The 24,437-nt window shown below is 42.4% G+C and overlaps 1 protein-coding gene across 1 annotated transcript in view; it reads right to left on the minus strand.

The window, feature by feature from the left end:
• The window catches only part of LOC123999858 (CBP80/20-dependent translation initiation factor-like), a 139,988-nt gene that overhangs the window by 85,886 nt on the left and 29,665 nt on the right, over positions 1–24,437 (minus strand). The window contains exons 5-8 of the mRNA XM_046305866.1: positions 12,183–12,311; positions 9,454–9,527; positions 6,099–6,203; positions 4,422–4,500 (exon numbers count right to left, since the gene is read on the minus strand). Coding sequence (XP_046161822.1) covers positions 4,422–4,500; positions 6,099–6,203; positions 9,454–9,527; positions 12,183–12,311 — 387 coding nt within the window. The remainder of the gene's footprint in view (positions 1–4,421; positions 4,501–6,098; positions 6,204–9,453; positions 9,528–12,182; positions 12,312–24,437) is intronic.

Raw genomic sequence — 24,437 nt, forward strand, 5'->3', positions numbered from 1 at the left:
CTGTCCTCCCAGGTTCTTTTACCTAGTGGGCCTTGGTGCTGCTATTCTGGTTGTGAATTAGTCTGTTTCCCCAGAGTAGCCCTGGAATCTGAGGGTGAAAACATTTTCAAATCGAATCGTATTTGTCACATGCGCTGAATACAACAGGTGTAGCCTTTACCATGAAATGCTTACTGACAAGCCCTTAGCCAACAACTCAGTTCAGTAGTGAGAACAGTAACACTAAATAATGAGGATATCTACAAAGGAGTAGCGGTACCGAGTCAATGTGAAGGGGTACCAATAGTTGAGGAAATATGGACATGCAGGTAAAGGTGACAAGGCAATTATTATATTATTAAAAAACGTGACAAGATCACAAATGTGTGAGTGTGGCATCAATATGCATGTATGTGTTGTGTGTGCATGAGCATATTTAGTGTGTGTGTGTGTGTGTGTGTGTGTGTGTGTGTGTGTGTGTGTGTGTGTGTGTGTGTGTGTGTGTGTGTGTGTGTGTGTGTGTGTGTGTGTGTGTGTGTGTGTGTGTGTGTGTGTGTGTGTGTGTGTGTGTGTGTGTGGGAGTGTGGGAGTGTGTGCGTGCACGTGTGTTGGAGTGTGTGCTGGAGTGTGTGTGCGGGAGTGTGTGTGTGTGCGCGCGCATGTGTGTGCGTGTGTTGGAGTGTGTGTGCTGGAGTGTGCGTGTGTGTGTGTTGGAGTGTGTGTGTGCTGGAGTGTGTGCTGGAGTGTGCGTGTGTGTGCTGGAGTGTGTGCTGGAGTGTGTGTGTGTTGGAGTGTGTGTGCTGGAGTGTGTGTGCGTGTGTGTTGGAGTGTGTGTGTGCGTGCGCATGTGTGCGCGTCTTGGAGTGTGTGTGCGCTGGAGTGTGTGTGCGTGCGTGTGCGTGTGTTGGTGTGCGTGTGTGTGTTGGAGGTAGAAGCTGTTCAGCAGTCTGATGGCTTGAGGGGTAGAAGCTGTTCAGCAGTCTGATGGCTTGGGGGTAGAAGCTGTTCAGCAGTCTGATGGCTTGGGGGTAGAAGCTGTTCAGCAGTCTGATGGCTTGGGGGTAGAAGCTGTTCAGCAGTCTGATGGCTTGGGGGTAGAAGCTGTTCAGCAGTCTGATGGCTTGGGGGTAGAAGCTGTTCTGCAGTCTGATGGCTTGGGGGTAGAAGCTGTTCAGCAGTCTGATGGCTTGGGGGTAGAAGCTGTTCAGCAGTCTGATGGCTTGGGGGTAGAAGCTGTTCAGCAGTCTGATGGCTTGGGGGTAGAAGCTGTTCAGCAGTCTAATGACTTGGGGGGGGGAGCTGTTCAGCAGTCTAATGACTTGGGGGGGGGTCGGAGCTGTTCAGCAGTCTGATGGCTTGGGGGTAGAAGCTGTTCAGGAACCTTTTTGTTCTCTCTGCTACTGGGAAAGATCGTCTATGAATTGTGTGTCCTGGAGTCTTTGACCATTTTTAGGGCCTTCCTCTGACACTGCCTGGTGTAGTCCTGGATGGCAGAGCTCGGCTTTGGGATCCACCCATTCCTCTCCCCGACCTCCCCACCCCAAAATAATTACATATCTCTCCCGATATCCCCCAGCCCCAATAATCAATCTTCTCTCCCTAAAACCCCTCCCCAATAATCCATCTTCTCTCCCTAAAACCCCTCCCCAATAATCCACCTTCTCTCCCTAAAACCCCTCCCCAATAATCCACCTTCTCTCCCTAAAACCCCTCCCCAATAATCCACCTTCTCTCCCTAAAACCCCTCCCCAATAATCCACCTTCTCTCCCTAAAACCCCTCCCCAATAATCCATCTTCTCTCCCTAAAACCCCTCCCCAATAATCCACCTTCTCTCCCTAAAACCCCTCCCCAATAATCCACCTTCTCTCCCTAAAACCCCTCCCCAATAATCCACCTTCTCTCCCTAAAACCCCTCCCCAATAATCCACCTTCTCTCCCTAAAACCCCTCCCCAATAATCCACCTTCTCTCCCTAAAACCCCTCCCCAATAATCCACCTTCTCTCCCTAAAACCCCTCCCCAATAATCCACCTTCTCTCCCTAAAACCCCTCCCCAATAATCCACCTTCTCTCCCTAAAACCCCTCCCCAATAATCCACCTTCTCTCCCTAAAACCCCTCCCCAATAATCCATCTTCTCTCCCTAAAACCCCTCCCCAATAATCCACCTTCTCTCCCTAAAACCCCTCCCCAATAATCCATCTTCTCTCCCTAAAACCCCTCCCCAATAATCCACCTTCTCTCCCTAAAACCCCTACCCAATAATCCACTTTCTCTCCCTAAAACCCTCCCCAATAATCCACCGTCTCTCCCTAAAACCCCTCCCCAATAATCCACCGTCTATCCCTAAAACCCCTCCCCAATAATCCATCTTCTCTCCCTAAAACCCCTCCCCAATAATCCATCTTCTCTCCCTAAAACCCCTCCCCAATAATCCACCTTCTCTCCCTAAAACCCCTCCCCAAAAATCCACCGTCTCTCCCTAAAACCCCTCCCCAATAATCCATCTCATAAAAATGTAAAACATCTCCCCGAAAAATGTAAAAACTTCGTTGCCATTTAATCAACATCATGCGCGTTTGATTCCCATTGTATGTTATGTAAGTCCTGACTACAAGCATCACACACACTGAGCCAAGTAGTCAAGACACACACATTCTCAAACACACAAACACATTTTGTCGTCGTCGTCCACACACACACACACACACACACACACACACACACACACACACACACACACACACACACACACACACACACACACACACACACACACACACACACACACACACACACACACACACACACACACACACACACACACACAGAGCTCCAGTCAGAGGCTTAGCGGCGCGGCGCCGTCTGCTGCTATATTTAGTCAGGTTATCAGTGAGGTGAGGTAAACCTGGGGACTGACTGACTGGTCCTGGCCCCTGAGAGCCTGCTAGGGGATAATAGACAGCTTTATGTGCCACTGAGGCCAACAGGGCAACGGGTATCACACACACTGAATGTCACTACTGACAAACACTGGGGAACAGGACCGGCATTCCCAGGTCTCAAGAGATATTTATTATCAGCCACTGTAAAGGAAACATGATTATAAACACTAGTATTTCAGTCATCTTGAGGAGGTACTTTCTTTGGTCTATTTTCAACTTTGAGTTTTACTTTCAGGGTCGTCCTCGTCCTCACAGTCAGTTCCTTCCCATGCGTTGTGGTGAGTTATTTACAAAGCAGTCAGTCAAAGGAGATGGCGATCACAATGAAACAATGAACTGGAGACTGGCTGGGCCTGGCGTGGGGTCATGGCTGGCTGACTGGCAGGCAGGCAGAGTGATGACGTGGGCAGGGGGGGGAAGACTCCCTGGTGGCCAGTCTGGACATGAGACCAGACATGTGGGGGTGGGGGTGTGTGTGTGTGTGTGTGTGTGTGTGTCTCTCCTGCCCTCCAGACCCTCCAGTGCCAACATCCTGCCTGTCAGCAGACCAGACATGTGGGGGTGGGGGTGTGTGTGTCTCTCCTGCCCTCCAGACCCTCCAGTGCCAACATCCTGCCCGTCAGCAGACCAGACGAACCCAGACGGGAACACTGGTACACAGTGCCGTAGTCCTGTAGACATGCGAGACAGACCCACCCTATAGCTGGATCAGGATCCTATTCCTGACCTGCTAGGAATCATTTCCCCTCTGGGATGAAGAAATCTTCTTAGAATTGAATTCCAAAGTTCTACAGTCATATATATATATATATATTTGGACATTGGTAGGTTTTACAGCCAGAGACATTTTTCCATTTTTATTAAGTTTAACCTTTAACTAGGCAAGTCAGTTTAGAACAAATTCTTATTTACAACGACGGTCTACTCCGGCCAAACCCGGACGATGCTGGGCCAATTGTAAGCCGCCCTATGGGACTCCCAATCACGGCCGGATGTGATAGAGCCTGGATTCGAACCAGGGACTGTAGTGACGCCTCTTGCACTGAGATGCAGCACCTTAGACCGCTGTGCCACTTGGGAGCCCGAAAAAAAATTCAAAATAGTCTTGCTAGAGAACAGAGAGAAATATATATATTTGTAATACATAGAGAAAAGTGATTTATTTTGTTTTTTTAAGGGACAGAAAACCAGCAAAGATTTAGTCTGAGCAAGACCTTATCTAGTGTTTTATGAGAAATTATGGAACTCAAGGAAAAGTACCTTAAAACGACCACTGGGCGCCAGTATTGGCCCTTTAACATGGTCAGAGGTGAATGGACAACGTTTCATCACAAGATGTCAGACTTCACTCACATAAAGGACAAGACTATTCCTTACAATTCTTAGTATGAAGTTCCATCTTTGAGCCACCAGATGGAGCTCCCTACCATTAGTAGGTATGTGGTCTTGTTAGAAAGCAGATAGAGAGGACCGAGACAAAGAAAGAGGTTAACTTACAGTAAGGCCTGGCAGGAACTTCTCCATGTCATTCAGGTCGATGCCATCATCATCATCTTCAAACTTGCCTTTCATCATCCTGAGAGACAGAGAGATAAGGGATGAGTAGGCGGGATAGGTGGGCTCTGATTGGCTTATACAAGGGACAATTTCTCTTCTATTCCTGACATTTTCTCTCCTCACCTTCTCAAAACTCATTGGAGAAGAAGGTTAGAGGGGAGGGACCTTGGACCTTCTCCTCCAAAATGGTGAGCAGGAGGTGATGAGAGGTTGTGAGCAACGGTGGAAAGACCATTTGAGATTGAGTTTATGTGATGATAACCCAGTAGTGAGACTGAGGCCTAGGGGTCAGTATGAGTGTAGCAGAGGCTACAGACACCAAGTAGTAATGGAATGGACCAGCATCATTTTCATGTCTATCCCATAGGAGAGGATTAATGGGAGGGATGTATAGGCCTTCAAATCTGCAAAGTGGAAACATTGAACAACATGGAAGGGTTAGGGCCAGGTAGCAAGGTTAGGGCCAGGTAGAAGGGTTAGGGCCAGGTAGAAGGGTTAGGGCCAGGTAGCAGGGTTAGGGCCAGGTAGCAGGGTTAGGGCCAGGTAGAAGGGTTAGGGCCAGGTAGAAGGGTTAGGGCCAGGTAGCAGAGTTAGGGCCAGGTAGCAGGGTTAGGGCCAGGTAGTAGGGTTAGGGCCAGGTAGCAGGGTTAGGGCCAGGTAGAAGGGTTAGGGCCAGGTAGAAGGGTTAGGGCCAGGTAGAAGGGTTAGGGCCAGGTAGAAGGGTTAGGGCCAGGTAGAAGGGTTAGGGCCAGGTAGCAGGGTTAGGGCCAGGTAGAAGGGTTAGGGCCAGGTAGAAGGGTTAGGGCCAGGTAGCAGGGTTAGGGCCAGGTAGAAGGGTTAGGGCCAGGTAGAAGGGTTAGGGCCAGGTAGCAGGGTTAGGGCCAGGTAGCAGGGTTAGGGCCAGGTAGCAGGGTTAGGGCCAGGTAGCAGGGTTAGGGCCAGGTAGCAGGGTTAGGGCCAGGTAGAAGGGTTAGGGCCAGGTAGAAGGGTTAGGGCCAGGTAGAAGGGTTAGGGCCAGGTAGAAGGGTTAGGGCCAGGTAGAAGGGTTAGGGCCAGGTAGCAGGGTTAGGGCCAGGTAGCAGGGTTAGGGCCAGGTAGCAGGGTTAGGGCCAGGTAGAAGGGTTAGGGCCAGGTAGCAGGGTTAGGGCCAGGTAGCAGGGTTAGGGCCAGGTAGCAGGGTTAGGGCCAGGTAGAAGGGTTAGGGCCAGGTAGCAGGGTTAGGGCCAGGTAGCAGGGTTAGGGCCAGGTAGCAGGGTTAGGGCCAGGTAGAAGGGTTAGGGCCAGGTAGAAGGGTTAGGGCCAGGTAGAAGGGTTAGGGCCAGGTAGAAGGGTTAGGGCCAGGTAGCAGGGTTAGGGCCAGGTAGCAGGGTTAGGGCCAGGTAGCAGGGTTAGGGCCAGGTAGCAGGGTTAGGGCCAGGTAGAAGGGTTAGGGCCAGGTAGAAGGGTTAGGGCCAGGTAGAAGGGTTAGGGCCAGGTAGAAGGGTTAGGGCCAGGTAGAAGGGTCAGGGAGAGAACTGGGACAATGTTTCTCTATGCTCATGTCAAGGAGTCGCTGGACACGCACTTCCTTTCTCAGTAACTTGTTATTTCTTTAATTGAACGACTAGATGCCCTCACCCCTCTCTGTCGATGTGTGGCAGATGCTTTGGTTTTCCTCTGAAGGGTGTCCTGTGGAACTGACTGAAGTCTAGCTTCTCAGGCTGGAGGTCCCATGTCGCCCCCCTACAAACACAACATTGGACAAGAAGATGACATAAACAAATCGAAAATCGGTCGCAACACACATCTGCAGATGATACCGCAGGTGCAAAAATATGCTTGTTTCTCGAGCTCTAATACCTAGCAATACACACAAATCCCAAAAAATGTATTAGTATGCATGTATGTGCGTACAGTGGGGCAAGTAAGTATTTAGTCAGCCACCAATTGTGCAAGTTCTCCCACTTAACAAGATGAGAGAGGCCTGTAATTTTCATCATAGGTACACTTCAACTATGACAGACAAAATGAGAAGAAAATCCAGAAAATCACATTGTAGGATTTTTAATGAATTTATTTGCAAATTATGGTGGAAAATAAGTATTTGGTCAATAACAAAAGTTTCTCAATACTTTGTTATATACCCTTTGTTGGCAATGACAGAGGTCAAACGTTTTCTGTAAGTCTTCACAAGGTTTTCACACAATTGGTGGCTGACAATTGGTGGCTGACTAAATACTTTTTTGCCCCACTGTACCTAGCTATCAGGTTACATAATATATTTAGACTTACGGTATTTAACACACCTACCTAGCTATCAGGTTACACGATATATTTAGACTTACGGTATTTAACACACCTACCTAGCTATCAGGTTACATAATATATTTAGACTTACGGTATTTAACACACCTACCTAGCTATCAGGTTACATAATATATTTAGACTTACGGTATTTAACACACCTACCTAGCTATCAGGTTACATAATATATTTAGACTTACGGTATTTAACACACCTACCTAGCTATCAGGTTACACGATATATTTAGACTTACGGTATTTAACACACCTACCCAGCTATCAGGTTATATAATATATTTAGACTTACGGTATTTAACACACCTACCTAGCTATCAGGTTACATAATATATTTAGACTTACGGTATTTAACACACCTACCTAGCTATCAGGTTACACGATATATTTAGACTTACGGTATTTAACACACCTACCTAGCTATCAGGTTACATAATATATTTAGACTTACGGTATTTAACACACCTACCTAGCTATCAGGTTACATAATATATTTAGACTTACGGTATTTAACACACCTACCTAGCTATCAGGTTACATAATATATTTAGACTTACGGTATTTAACACACCTACCTAGCTATCAGGTTACATAATATATTTAGACTTACGGTATTTAACACACCTACCCAGCTATCAGGTTACATAATATATTTAGACTTACGGTATTTAACACACCTACCCAGCTATCAGGTTACACGATATATTTAGACTTACGGTATTTAACACACCTACCCAGCTATCAGGTAACACGATATATTTATCCCTAACTGCATGTTTTTACTGCATCCCAAAAGGGGGAGCTTTGGGATGCGGTAACATGTATTTGTGATGACAGAATGTGTCACAAACAGGCCCCTACGTCCCCAAATCTGAATATCAGGCGGCATTCCCAAATGGCACCCTATTCCCTATATAGTGAACTGTTTTGACCAGGGCCCATATGGCTCTCATCAACAGCAGTGCACTATATTATAGGGAATAGGGTGCCATTTGGAAAGCATCCTCAGAAAGGTGACATTCCCTTCATGTGTCTAGACAATAGAGAACATGAGATAATTAAACATGTGGCTAAAAACACCCAGGATTCATAAAACAATACTGATATTGATACATATATATACATATACATGTGTATGTATGTATGTATGTATGTATGTATGTATGTATGTATGTATGTATGTATGTATGTATGTATGTATGTATGTATGTATGTATGTATGCATGTATGCATGTATGCATGTATGCATGTATGCATGTATGCATGTATGTATGTATGTATGCATGTATGTATGTATGTATCAGAACAAACCACATGTTCTCTGAACACACACTGTTTGAGGGCCAGAAGACGTCACCAATGAAAAAAATAAAAACAGCTGGCTGTTTCTGAAAGAAGACGTGGCTGTAAATGAATTGAATTAAACCCGAGGCTAAGATGCTGCCAATGTAGTTCTTTTTGGTAAAACTGTGTGGTCCCTGTGGTTGTGTTGTTCCATTTCCTGTCCGACAACAACTACTCAGGGGCTGAACAGTTCATCAAATGACCACCGGACTATTTACATTGACCCCCCCCTCCATTTGTTTTGTACACTGCTGCTACTCACAGTTTAGTATCTCTGCATAGTCACTTCACCCCCACCTACATGAACGAAAGGCCTCAACCAATCTGTACCCCCGCACACTGACTCAGTACCGGTACCCCCTGTATATTGTTACTTTTTATACTTTTTAACTTTAGTTTATTTGGTCAATATTTCTTAACTCTTCTTGAACTGCCCTGTTGGTTAAGGGCTTGTAAGGAAGCATTTCACGGTAAGGTCTACGCTAGTTGTATTCAGTATTTCACGGTAAGGTCTACACTTATTGTATTCAGTATTTCACGGTAAAGTCTACACTTATTGTATTCAGTATTTCACGGTAAAGTCTACGCTTATTGTATTCAGTATTTCACGGTAAGGTCTACGCTAGTTGTATTCAGTATTTCACGGTAAGGTCTACGCTAGTTGTATTCAGTATTTCACGGTAAGGTCTACGCTAGTTGTATTCAGTATTTCACGGTAAGGTCTACACTTATTGTATTCAGTATTTCACAGTAAGGTCTACGCTTATTGTATTCGGTATTTCACGGTAAGGTCTACACTAGTTGTATTCAGTATTTCACGGTAAGGTCTACACTTATTGTATTCAGTATTTCACAGTAAGGTCTACGCTTATTGTATTCGGTATTTCACGGTAAGGTCTACACTTATTGTATTCAGTATTTCACGGTAAGGTCTACACTTATTGTATTCAGTATTTCACAGTAAGGTCTACGCTTATTGTATTCAGTATTTCACGGTAAGGTCTACACTTATTGTATTCGGTGCAGGTGACTAATAAACTTGGATTTGAACCCATCATCAGGTTGTCTGGCTAAGATAGCAACACCACAGTACAGGAATAAGACAGAAGTTAGTACTATTACTAACCTCTCCTTTATATTCATCCCATAATACAATGCCATGGGAGAAGGCTATTCAAGTAAACACTCAACTAGCTGTATCAGTGTGAGCTAGAGATAGAATTCATATGTAATGAGTCATCATCTGTGTGTGTGTGTGTGTGGTGTGTGGTGTGTGGTGTGTGGTGTGTGTGTGTGTGTGTGTGTATGAGTCAACAGTGTGCATGACATACCCATGAGAGTCCATGGTGTTAGCAGCCCAGATATCAGTACCCAGGATGTCAAATGACCCTTCTCTGTTGCCGTTCTGAAAGACAACACACAACCTATTACAGTGCATTACCTGCACACCACAATATGGAACACGTTTACTACTCTACAGCTTAATAGTGATCAAGACAGCTCTCTTGTCACCGTGCTAAACTTTTTTTTAAATACTCAACCTGCATGCTAACACACCCTGACATTGAGGAAGCATTAGTTAAAGTCCCCTTCAGTGGAAAAATAATAAGTGACAGGATGATTATTACTACTTGAGGCAGTGGAGGCTGCTGAGGGGAGGACGGCTCATAATAATGGCTGGAACGGAGCTAATGGAATGGCATCAAACACCTGGGAACCATGGAAACCATGTGGTTAATGTATTTGATACCATTCCACTGATTCCACCCCAGTCATTACCAGGAGCCCCTCCTCTCCAATGAAGGTGCCACCAACCTGTGTTGAGTGGGATGAAAGGGGCATTATTTCTATAAAAACATTTCTGGGGACACAAATAGTGTTTAGCTGGTCTGTCAACATGTACTGTATTTGGGTAAATGGACTGATGCGTTTTCCCTGTGGGAAGGAATGCCATTATGACATCTAGGGTCCTCTATGTATCTCTATGGAGCAGACACACAACTCCTCTGGGAGAGATATCCTGGAGCCTGACAGAAGAACCAGAGGACAACCCCCTCTGCCCCAAACACTGCATGAACCCCACATTACATAACGTGGAACAAGGTAAGCCAGAACCATTGAGGACTTTTCATGCACATCATATTACAGTATACCCCTCTCCAGTAAGGTGATGCATGCTAAAAGAGGGTGGTGAGGGTTGTCCTGACGACCCCTGATGACCTCATAGTAAAATCACGTGGTGGAATTCTGGAGCAGCCATAAGCCTGCAGTATCTTTCTTAGGGTCCCTTGGGACAAAAGAGAGTGAAACAGGACTTGGATACGTATGACTGTGTGGGACAGTGGTGGCCGGGGGAGGATGAAACCAGACGATGCTCTCATACTGCGGTAATGGCTGGAAGAGAGTCCGTCCTCCCATTTCTTCCTCCACGATCCACAGCTGCTGTGGGGGTTCTGTGGTGATGGTGGTGGTCTGATATAACAGCTGTAGTTTGTTTTGGTAGTTACCTGTACCTTGATAATACTGTGTTTCTGGGCGTTAAGGTTGGGGAGAGGTGATATAACAGCTGTAGTTTGGTTTGGTAGTTACCTGTACCTTGATAATACTGTGTTTCTGGGCGTTAAGGTTGGGGAGAGGTGATATAACAGCTGTAGTTTGGTTTGGTAGTTACCTGTACCTTGATAATACTGTGTTTCTGGGCGTTAAGGTTGGGGAGAGGTGATATAACAGCTGTAGTTTGGTAGTTACCTGTACCTTGATAATACTGTGTTTTTGGGCATTAAGGTTGGGGAGAGGTGATATAACAGCTGTAGTTTGGTTTGGTAGTTACCTGTACCTTGATAATACTGTGTTTCTGGGTGTTAAGGTTGGGGAGAGGTGATATAACAGCTGTAGTTTGGTTTGGTAGTTACCTGTACCTTGATAATACTGTGTTTCTGGGGGTTAAGTTTGGGGAGAGGTGATATAACAGCTGTAGTTTGGTTTGGTAGTTACCTGTACCTTGATAATACTGTGTTTCTGGGGGTTAAGTTTGGGGAGAGGTGATATAACAGCTGTAGTTTAGTTTGGTAGTTACCTGTACCTTGATAATACTGTGTTTCTGGGGGTTAAGGTTGGGGAGAGGTGATATAACAGCTGTAGTTTAGTTTGGTAGTTACCTGTACCTTGATAATACTGTGTTTCTGGGGGTTAAGTTTGGGGAGAGGTGATATAACAGCTGTAGTTTAGTTTGGTAGTTACCTGTACCTTGATAATACTGTGTTTCTGGGGGTTAAGTTTGGGGAGAGGTGATATAACAGCTGTAGTTTAGTTTGGTAGTTACCTGTACCTTGATAATACTGTGTTTCTGGGGGTTAAGTTTGGGGAGAGGTGATATAACAGCTGTAGTTTAGTTTGGTAGTTACCTGTACCTTGATAATACTGTGTTTCTGGGCGTTAAGGTTGGGGAGAGGTGATATAACAGCTGTAGTTTAGTTTGGTAGTTACCTGTACCTTGATAATACTGTGTTTCTGGGGGTTAAGTTTGGGGAGAGGTGATATAACAGCTGTAGTTTAGTTTGGTAGTTACCTGTACCTTGATAATACTGTGTTTCTGGGCGTTAAGGTTGGGGAGAGGTGATATAACAGCTGTAGTTTGGTTTGGTAGTTACCTGTACCTTGATAATACTGTGTTTCTGGGCGTTAAGGTTGGGGAGAGGTGATATAACAGCTGTAGTTTGGTTTGGTAGTTACCTGTACCTTGATAATACTGTGTTTCTGGGTGTTAAGGTTGGGGAGAGGTGATATAACAGCTGTAGTTTGGTTTGGTAGTTACCTGTACCTTGATAATACTGTGTTTCTGGGGGTTAAGTTTGGGGAGAGGTGATATAACAGCTGTAGTTTGGTTTGGTAGTTACCTGTACCTTGATAATACTGTGTTTCTGGGGGTTAAGTTTGGGGAGAGGTGATATAACAGCTGTAGTTTGGTTTGGTAGTTACCTGTACCTTGATAATACTGTGTTTCTGGGGGTTAAGTTTGGGGAGAGGTGATATAACAGCTGTAGTTTAGTTTGGTAGTTACCTGTACCTTGGCTGGCCCTCTGAACTGGTTGTTCCTCCCTCTGCTGCCGGACCTAGAACCTGAACCAGGCCTTGAACCAGAGCTGGGCCTGGACCCCGTACTGCCATTACTACTGTGATCCCACTCATCCTGCAGACAGAGGGGGTGGAGAGAGAGAAAGAGAGAACAAAATCAATACCATATCAACTCCTCCACTGCAGAGAATGCAGAACATGTCATACAGAACGCTGATATTAATGTCAAGAAGACGTATCTCTAATATCTATGAGGGAGGAGAATGTACAGTAAGGGGTAATAAATAGAGATGGGTCTGCGACTGCTGCCGAGTCGAGGCCATTTACATGATGAATGTCTAACCACCAATGCTGCAAGCGGAGGGGGCAGTGGAGAAAGTGTGTGTGAGAGTGAGACAGAGAGGGAGACAGAGAGGTTTAATATTTATTGGTATCCCCATTAGCTTTTGCCGACACAGCAATTCTTCCTGGGGACCACAAAAACACAACAACACTGATAGACAAGGAAAGTCACACAAATACAATGATATACAAACAACACAACTAGAATAATACAAACACCACAACTAGAATAATACAAACACCTAGAATAATACAAACACCAGAACTAGAATAATACAAACACCACAACTAGAATAATACAAACACCTAGAATAATACAAACACCAGAACTAGAATAATACAAACACCACAACTAGAATAATACAAACACCTAGAATAATACAAACACCACAACTAGAATAATACAAACACCACAACTAGAATAATACAAACACCTAGAATAATACAAACACCAGAACTAGAATAATACAAACACCACAACTAGAATAATACAAACACCTAGAATAATACAAACACCAGAACTAGAATAATACAAACACCACAACTAGAATAATACAAACACCAGAACTAGAATAATACAAACACCTAGAATAATACAAACACCAGAACTAGAATAATACAAACAACTAGAATAATACAAACACCAGAACTAGAATAATACAAACAACTAGAATAATACAAACACCTAGAATAATACAAACACCAGAACTAGAATAATACAAACACCACAACTAGAATAATACAAACACCTAGAATAATACAAACACCAGAACTAGAATAATACAAACACCTAGAATAATACAAACACCAGAACTAGAATAATACAAACACCAGAACTAGAATAATACAAACAACTAGAATAATACAAACACCTAGAATAATACAAACACCACAACTAGAATAATACAAACACCAGAACTAGAATAATACAAAAACCACACCTAGAATAATACAAACACCAGAACTAGAATAATACAAACAACTAGAATAATACAAACACCACAACTAGAATAATACAAACACCAGAACTAGAATAATACAAACACCACACCTAGAATAATACAAACACCAGAACTAGAATAATACAAACAACTAGAATAATACAAACACCTAGAATAATACAAACACCACAACTAGAATATTACAAACACCACAACTAGAATAATACAAACACCTAGAATAATACAAACACCACAACTAGAATATTACAAACACCACAACTAGAATAATACAAACACCACAACTAGAATATTACAAACACCTAAAATAATACAAACAACTAGAATAATACAAACACCACAACTAGAATAATACAAACACCACAACTAGAATAATACAAACACCACAACTAGAATATTACAAACACCACAACTAGAATAATACAAACACCACAACTAGAATATTACAAACACCACAACTAGAATATTACAAACACCACAACTAGAATAATACAAACACCACAACTAGAATATTACAAACACCACAACTAGAATAATACAAACACCTAGAATAATACAAACACCACAACTAGAATAATACAAACACCTAGAATAATACAAACACCACAACTAGAATAATACAAACACCACAACTAGAATATTACAAACACCACAACTAGAATAATACAAACACCACAACTAGAATATTACAAACACCACAACTAGAATATTACAAACACCACAACTAGAATAATACAAACACCTAGAATAATACAAACACCACAACTAGAATAATACAAACACCTAGAATAATACAAACACCACAACTAGAATAATACAAACACCTAGAATAATACAAACACCACAACTAGAATAATACAAACACCTAGAATAATACAAACACCACAACTAGAATAATACAAACACCACAACTAGAATAATACAAACACCACAACTAGAATAATACAAACACCTAGAATAATACAAACACCACAACTAGAATAATACAAACACCACAACTAGAATAATACAAACACCACAACTAGAATATTACAAACACCACAACTAGAATAATACAAACACCTAGAATAATACAAACACCACAACTAGAATAATACAAACACCACAACTAGAATAATACAAACACCACAACTAGAATAATACAAACACCTAGAATAATACAAACACCACAACTAGAATAATACAAACACCACAACTAGAATAATACAAACACCACAACTAGAATAATACAAACAACTAGAATAATACAAACACCACAACTAGAATAATACAAACAACTAGAATAATACAAACACCTAAAATAATACAAACAACTAGAATAATACAAACACCACAACTAGAATAATACAAACAACTAGAATAATACAAACACCACACCTAGAATAATACAAACACCACAACTAGAATAATACAAACACCTAGAATAATACAAACACCAGAACTAGAATAATACAAACAACTAGAATAATACAAACACCTAGAATAATACAAACACCACAACTAGAATAATACAAACACCACAACTAGAATAATACAAACACCACAACTAGAATAATACAAACACCACAACTAGAATAATACAAACACCACAACTAGAATAATACAAACACCACAACTAGAATAATACAAACACCACAACTAGAATATTACAAACACCACAACTAGAATAATACAAACACCACAACTAGAATAATACAAACACCACAACTAGAATAATACAAACACCACAACTAGAATAATACAAACACCACAACTAGAATAATACAAACACCACAACTAGAATAATACAAACACCACAACTAGAATAATACAAACACCACAACTAGAATATTACAAACACCACAACTAGAATATTACAAACACCACAACTAGAATAATACAAACACCTACAAACACCTAGAATAATACAAACACCACAACTAGAATAATACAAACACCACAACTAGAATAATACAAACACCACAACTAGAATAATACAAACACCACAACTAGAATAATACAAACACCACAACTAGAATAATACAAACACCTAGAATAATACAAACACCACAACTAGAATAATACAAACACCACAACTAGAATAATACAAACAACTAGAATAATACAAACACCACAACTAGAATAATACAAACACCTAAAATAATACAAACAACTAGAATAATACAAACACCACAACTAGAATAATACAAACACCACAACTAGAATAATACAAACACCTAGAATAATACAAACACCACAACTAGAATAATACAAACACCTAGAATAATACAAACAACTAGAATAATACAAACACCACAACTAGAATAATACAAACAACTAGAATAATACAAACACCACAACTAGAATATTACAAACAACTAGAATAATACAAACACCACAACTAGAATAATACAAACACCACAACTAGAATAATACAAACAACTAGAATAATACAAACACCACAACTAGAATAATACAAACAACTAGAATAATACAAACACCACAACTAGAATAATACAAACAACTAGAATAATACAAACACCACAACTAGAATAATACAAACACCTAGAATAATACAAACACCTAGAATAATACAAACACCACAACTAGAATAATACAAACACCTAGAATAATACAAACACCTAGAATAATACAAACACCTAGAATAATACAAACACCTAGAATAATACAAACACCTAGAATAATACAAACACCACAACTAGAATAATACAAACACCACAACTAGAATAATACAAACACCACAACTAGAATAATACAAACACCACAACTAGAATAATACAAACACCACAACTAGAATAATACAAACACCTAGAATAATACAAACACCTAGAATAATACAAACACCACAACTAGAATAATACAAACACCACAACTAGAATAATACAAACACCACAACTAGAATAATACAAACACCACAACTAGAATAATACAAACAACTAGAATAATACAAACACCTAGAATAATACAAACACCTAGAATAATACAAACACCTAGAATAATACAAACACCACAACTAGAATAATACAAACACCACAACTAGAATAATACAAACACCACAACTAGAATAATACAAACAACTAGAATAATACAAACACCTAAAATAATACAAACACCACAAGTAAAATATAATTCAAACACAACTAAAGAATAATGTGGGTGTATATTGTGGGTGTTCGAGTTTAACCAGTTGCCCTCGGAGCGGTTGCTTTGGGCCCTGTTACAGGGCCGGTGAATTTGGGGGAAAGATTTTTATTTTATTTATTTATCCGAAAATAGAACGTGACAACCCTTTTACAAAAGCTTCAGGCCTTGTCTTTTTGGAAATCTTACTCAAATCTTACTGCTGGCAATGCCATAAGAATCTCCCCGCTCTCCCCCATACAGGCCATAAATCATGCACTATGGTTAAATTCATAGAGTACGCAATGTAGGTCAAGTCGTCAAAAGTGTAAACATGTAGTATGCATGGAAAGGGTACTCTCTGATGGTCATTGTCAAGCAATGCATTTCCTTCTCCAGCTACATATATCATTCACATGCAGCGTTTCGCTAGCTCTTCGTTTACGACAGAAAAAGTGAATGGGAAAAGAGGTTTGAAGTTTCCTCACCGTTCTGTGTCTTATTTCAACATCAAAAAAACTCAACCTGAAAGCCCTGATTGCTAAAAGGTCACTTGAAAATCCGTTAAGCCATTTTGCCACAGTGACTCACAACCCAAACCGGACGAAACTGGTTTCAAGTCGCCAAGAGACATCATGTGATCTCCTTACTGATATCTAGTGGACAAATTGGAAACCAGACAGAGTTTGTGCGTGTTTAGAACGCAACCATTAGGTAAAAGATCGGATCTTTTTTTTTTTATAGCTCAAACCTAAACTTTCAGATCTCGTGTTCCCGAACACGGAGGAAATTACATGCTGTTCATGTTAGTTCTGGATGTGCAGTTAGGGGAAAGGCATGTTGCTCTGTTTTTAGCCAGATGCAGCTTTGGTAGGTTGAAGACCAGTGACAAATCAGTTGTAGAAATAGAGGAGATTAAGGGACACCACACTGTACATGCCTGATGTTAGAGAAGCTTTCACTAAAGAACAGTCTCTGGGTTCTACTGGATAAACAACTCTCCAGTAATGGTCGGTGATGTAAAACCATAGCAAATGACTTTAAAACAATAGAGGACCAATAACATCAAAGGCTGCACTGAAATCTAACAATGATCTCCACCTATCATCTGATTATCCATTCATTTTAACCAATCATCAGTCATCTGAGTCAGTACAATAGAAGTTCAGTGGCCTTCTCTATACTCATGCTGAAAGTCAGTAGTTCTCTGGGGGGGGGGGAAGCGTTGTATTTGGTCAAAACACAATTCTCTCCATCAGTTTACCAGGAACAGGCAGCAAAACTGATTCGTTTCACATTAAGGAAGTCTATACCTGGTGGCTTATCATTATTGATGCATAACAGTTGTTCTACCGCTCTCACACTGACTTGCCCAAATTCAAAACAGCAATCCTTCTCTTTCATTACGACACCTTTAAAAACAACAATAGGATGGTTCAATGCTGTCATTTCACTTGAGGTTTTCCACTTTATTAGTGAAATAGTCATTGAAAGTTTTTGTTCTAAATGACACATCAACTTCAAGGAACGATGGAGATTAATTGGGTTTTCTGCCCATGATATCATTTAAGGTACTCCAAATTAGGGGGGGGGGGGGCATTGGCTGTGTTGGAGAGCCAGGGCCATTCTGACTGTGTGCTGTTGAGCTGAGTAGAGAGAACCGCCTTCTCTATGACTGAAACAAGTTGACTACAGTCAGTGTTTTGATCCAGTGGTCACAGTCAGTCACACACACACACACCTCTCTGCCACAAACCCTACTACAGACTCTGCCTTCTGGCTGGGGGATTCTAGACTGGTGTCCCCTTCCCTCCCAGACAACCGCAAGGGAGGGATTGAATGTAACGTTCAGGTTTGTGTCATTTGATGATTTCATCAGTCTCAAATCATTTGTCAGACTTAATGCAGCCGCCTCATTCACCTCAACGACAGCCTTGGGTTACCGTGTGTGAGAAGCAAGGGTTGGAACCGGTTCAGGGAACAGAACAGAAAACCGGAAGATAACAAAATGTTTCAAGAACAGAAACGGAACCGAGAAAGAAAGTGATCCATACTGTTGCGGAACAGAAGTTATTTTAAAAGTATGGAAAAACGGTTAATAATGTTTTTCTAGAGCCACCAAAAAAAAACCAGCAGCAAATGCCCTATGCAAAGCCCTCCCTTACTCACAAACGTATTCCAGCCTCTGCCTGCAAGCTGGAAATCTTTGTCAGTGTGTGTTTAGGTTACTCGTCCCTCACCCATCTGAAACATACTGTAGACTACTGCACTGACGTTAGAAGCATCAGATCGGGAGAGAGATTTTTTAATTAGCTAGATTAGAATGGATTAACTTTTCCAATGCTTGTTAAGGATACTATAGGCCGAGTTATCACGTTTCACGTTGGGAAAAAAGGTAAGACGTGTTTTTAATTCTTGGTCCGCAATGAGCTAGCCAGCTCAAAGGACATTCAAAGTTCCTTCATAGAAGCCGCTCCTCCTAGATATAATTCTGTGGACCTAATTCAGATTATGTCATAAAAAGATGCCCAGCGCTTCAAGCCTGCTCCTCAACCCTCTCTCACTACCCATACAATTTCAGACACATCTTGCGCAATAGGCAACAGTTGTCTGTCTATCACGCATGTAAACAACCTCACTGATTGGTGAAGTCATTTCATGAGCTAAAAAAGGCTAAACACATTATTTCACAGGTTAAAAAATGAACAGGGGTTCGAACTAGAGGTCAACCGATTATGATTTTTCAACGCCGATACCGATTATTGGGGGACTAAAAAAAGCCGATACCGATTAAAACCGGCAGGTTTTCTTTTTCTCGTAATAATGACAATTACAACAATACTGAATGAACACTTATTTTAACTTAATATAATGCATCAATAAAAATCTATTTAGCATCAAATAAATAATGAAACATGTTCAATTTGGTTTAAATAATGCAAAAGCAAAGTGTTGGAGAAGTAAAAGTGCAATATGTGCCATGTAAGAAAGCTAACGTTTCAGTTCCTTGCTCTGGACATGAGAACATATGAAAGCTGGTGGTTCCTATTAACATGAGTCTTCAATATTCCCAGGTAAGAAGTTTTAGGTTGTAGTTATTATAGGAATTATAGGACTATTTCTCTCTATACCATTTGTATTTCATTAACCTTTGACTATTGGATGTTCTTATAGGCACTTTAGTACTGCCAGTGTAACAGTATAGCTTCTGTCCCGCTCCTACCTGGGCTCGAACCAGGAACACATCGACAAGTCACCCTCAAAGCATCGTTACCCATCGCTCCACAAAAGCTGCGGCCCTTGCAGAGCAAGGGGAACAACCACTCCAAGTCTCAGAGCGAGTGACGTTTGAAACGCTATTAGCGCACACCCTGCTAACTAGCTAGCCATTTCACATCGGTTACACCAGCCTAATCTCGGAAGTTGATAGGCTTGAAGTCATAAACAGCTCAATGCTTGAAGCATTGCGAAGAGCTGTTGTCAAACGCATGAAAGTGCTGTTTGAATGAATGCTTACGAGCCTGCTGCTGCCGACCATCGCTCAGTCCGACTGCTCTATCAAATCATAGACTTTATTATAATATAATTAACGCACAGAAATACAAGCCGTAGGTCATTAATATGGTCGAATCCGGAAACTATCATCTCGAAAACAAGATGTTTATTCTTTCAGTGAAATACGGAACCATTGCGTATTTTATCTAACGGGTGGCATCCATAAGCGTAAATATTCCCATTACATTGCACAACCTTCAATGTTATGTCATAATTACATAAAATTCTGGCAAATTAGTTAGCCCAAACTGTTGCATACACACTGACTCTGCGTGCAATGAACGCAAGAGAAGTGACAATTTCACCTGGTTAATATTGCCTGCTAACCTGGATTTCTATGCAGGCTTAAAAATATATACTTCTGTGTATTGATTTTAAGAAAGGCATTGATGTTTATGCTTAGGTACACATTGGAGCAACGACAGTCCTTTAACACGAATACGCACCGCATCGATTATATGCGACGCAGGACACGCTAGATAAACTAGTAATATCATCAACCATGTGTAGTTAACTAGTGTATATGATTGTTTTTTATACGATAAGTTTAATGCTAGCAGGCAACTTACCTTGGCTTACTGCATTCGCGTAACAAGCAGTCAGGCTCCTCGCGGAGAGCAATGTAATCAGGTGGTTAAAGCGTTGGACTAGTTAACCGTAAGGTTGCAAGATTGAATCCCGGAGCTGACAAGGTAAAAAAATCTGTCGTTCTGCCCCTGAACAAGGCAGTTTACCCAACGTTCCTAGGCCGTCATTGAAAATAACAATGTCTTAATAACTGACTTGCCTCGTTAAATAAAGATTAAATAAAAGGTGTAAAAACCTTTTTTTAAATAAATAAAATTGTCCAAATCGGTGTCCAAAAATACCGATTTCCGTTTGTCATGAAAACTTGAAATCGGCCCTAATTAAATCGGTCGACCTCTAGTTCGAACCGGTTCAGAACTTTATTTTGCTGGTCAGAAACAGTGGATCAGAGACACACAAAAAAATGGTTCTGTTCAGAACGAAACGATTGATAAATAATTTTGATTCCAACCCCTGGTGGGAAGGTAGATATGAAAGATATTTAGCAATGACAGGAATAATAATATATCTCCCTTTCTTGTGATTCCACAGTAACAGCTGAGAGGAAAAAAAGACAAGGGCTGTGTCCCCCTATGGGCCCTGGTCAAAAGTAGCACACTTTATCCAGGCTCTATCACAATTGGCCGTGATTAGGAGACCCATAGGGAGGCGCACAATTGTCCCAGCGTCGTCTGGGATTGTCCGGTGCAGGCAGCCATTGTATATAATAATTTGTTCTTAGATGACTTGCCTAGTTAAATAAAGGTTATATATTTATTTTTTTTAAATTACATTTATAGGGAGGGATTTGGGTGCCATTTGGTCCTCCGTTTAGGCTAAAATCAATACATCCTTAAAGTGCCGGATCAGCATATGAATAGCTCTCGGTTGCTTGGAGAAATATAGGAGCAACATGAGACATAACAGATTGAGATTAAACAGGACTAGATCCTCTGTGATCCCAGACAAAAAGTAAAAGCATTAAGTTACAATGCTGCCCTTAAATAGTTCCCTCAGAAAGTGACACAGGCACAGATGCACAACGCCACACATTAACCTATATCCCTCTAACAGACATGTCTTTACCAGACTTGGAACAACCCAGTCCTCCACAACTTATTGCTCTCCAGCGTGAGCCACTGTCTTATTGCCTCAAGCACTCTGTGTGCAAACAAGGGCTTAGAAAGGACTCTAACTGCTTCGTTGAAATGAAAGTGAAGCACAAACGCAGGCAGCAGAGGATGAAGTGTGTACCCAGAGGACCAGAGGACCAGAGGGCCAGAGGACCAGAGGACCAGAGTGCCAGAAGGGCCAGAGAGCCAGAAGGGCCAGAAGGGCCAGAAGACCAGAGAGCCAGAGTGCCAGAGTGCCAGAGGACCAGAGGACCAGAGGACCAGAGGGCCAGAGTGCCAGAGGACCAGAGTGCCAGAGGACCAGAGTGCCAGAGGACCAGAGGACCAGAGTGCCAGAGGACCAGAGTGCCAGAGGACCAGAGTGCCAGAGGACCAGAGTGCCAGAGGGCCAGAGGGCCAGAGGACCAGAGGGCCAGAGGACCAGAGGGCCAGAGGGCCAGAGGACCAGAGGACCAGAGTGCCAGAGGACCAGAGGACCAGAGAGCCAGAGGACCAGAGGACCAGAGTGCCAGAGGACCAGAGGACCAGAGGACCAGAGTGCCAGAGGACCAGAGGACCAGAAGGGCCAGAAGATCAGAGAACCAGAGTGCCAGAGAACCAGAAGGGCCAGAAGGGCAGACTGACTCATGTCCTGGAGCAGCCTTGTGGTGCTCTGCGTTCTCCTCTAACACCTAGTCACTTCATCTCTGTGTGACAGTATCACCTAACCTCTTCTCTCTGCCTTTATCACCTATAGAACAAACTATTCATACTGACCCAGGATGAAATCTCTTTCATTACACCTATGGAAAGTCTACTAATGTAGACCCATTCTGATGGACCAAACCTCAAAAAGGTCAATCCAGTTGAAGCCACTTGTCAGAGGAGGAAGTGATCTCTCATCTTTGTTATTGAAAGTGGCAGGGGGAGGGGCTTGGTGTGTGTGTGTAAACAGAGAGGAAGAGGTGAAACAAGAGGTTTCACTCGCGAAAAAATCTGTCCACGAATGTGTTTCTTTCGGGCTTATTTTAGCCCTAAACTTGTCACCTGCCTTCCCGCCTTTGGGACAACGACTCCCATTGTTAGAGTGGAGACATGAGCATCTCATCATTATATACAGATCTCTGGTGTAAGTGGGAAGGTGCACAGGAATCAGCACATGAAACCTGATCTGGCAGCCCAGGTGGGGAACAGAGGGCTTACCCTGGGCAAGCAGTGGGCCTTGTCTTACACAACCACAATAAGATTGGAACACAACCACAAGTCATTGGTTGAGACAGGCAATGACAGCGGGAGCCAGTGAGATGGGTGTGTCTCCCTCCACCCTGTGCCAGCATTCACGGTCAAACCCACTCTGCCAGGTCATCGTGCCAACAGGCGCAGACACAAAGCCAGAGGCGGCACATGGGAGAAAGCACACACTCTGGACTAGCACCCTGTGATATCAGAAGACACTTGTCCAATAAGAATGTTTATTTTCTGTTACAAAATGTTTTGCTACTGTGGTGTACCCTTTTGCAACAGTTATACACTGCTCAAAAAATAAAGGGAACACTAAAATAACACATCTGAATGAATGAAATATTCTTATTAAATCATTTTCTTCACATAGTTGAATGTGCTGACAACAAAATCACACAAAAATTGGGGTGGCCGGGTTAGAGCGTTGGACTAGTAACTGGAAGGTTGCGTGTTCAAACCCCCGAGCTAACAAGGTACAAATCTGTCGTTCTGCCCCTGAACAGGCAGTTAACCCACTGTTCCCAGGCCGTCATTGAAAATAAGATTGTGTTCTTAACTGACTTGCCTGGTTAAATAAAGGTAAAAATAAAAATAAAAAATAAAAATATATTTTTTTAAATCAATGGAAATCAAATTTATCAACCCATGGAAGGTCTGCATTTGGAGTCACACTCCAAATTCAAGTGGAAAACCACACTACAGGCTGATCCAACTTTGATGTAATGTCTTTAAAACAAGTCAAAATGAGGCTCAGTAGTGTGTGTGGCCTCCACGTGCCTGTATGACCTCCCTACAACTCCTGGGCATGCTCCTGATGAGGTGGCGGATAGTCTCCTGAGGGATCTCCTCCCAGACCTGGACTAAAGCATCCGCCTACTCCTGGACAGCGTTGGTGGATGGAGCGAGACATGATGTCCCAGATGTGCTCAATTGGATTCAGGTCTGGGGAACGGGCAGGCCAGTCCACAGCATCAATGCCTTCGTCTTGCAGGAACTGCTGACACACTCCAGCCACATGAGGTCTAGCATCGTCTTGCATTAGGAGGAACCCAGGGCCAACCGCACCAGCATATGGTCTCAATGGGTCTGAGGATCTCATCTCGGTACCTAATGGCAGTCAGGCTACCTCTGGCGAGCACATGGAGGGCTGTGCAGCCCCCCAAAGAAATGCCACCCCACACCATGACTGACCCACCGCCAAACGAGTCATGCTGGAGGATGTTGCAGGCAGCAGAACGTTCTCCACGGCGTCTCCAGACTGTCACGTCTGTCACATGTGCAAAGTGTGAACCTGCTTTCATCTGTGAAGAGCACAGGGCGCCAGTGGCGAATTTGCCAATCTTG

This window comes from Oncorhynchus gorbuscha, linkage group LG16 (assembly GCF_021184085.1).
Source record: "Oncorhynchus gorbuscha isolate QuinsamMale2020 ecotype Even-year linkage group LG16, OgorEven_v1.0, whole genome shotgun sequence".
NCBI classification, from domain to species: Eukaryota; Metazoa; Chordata; class Actinopteri; order Salmoniformes; family Salmonidae; genus Oncorhynchus; species Oncorhynchus gorbuscha.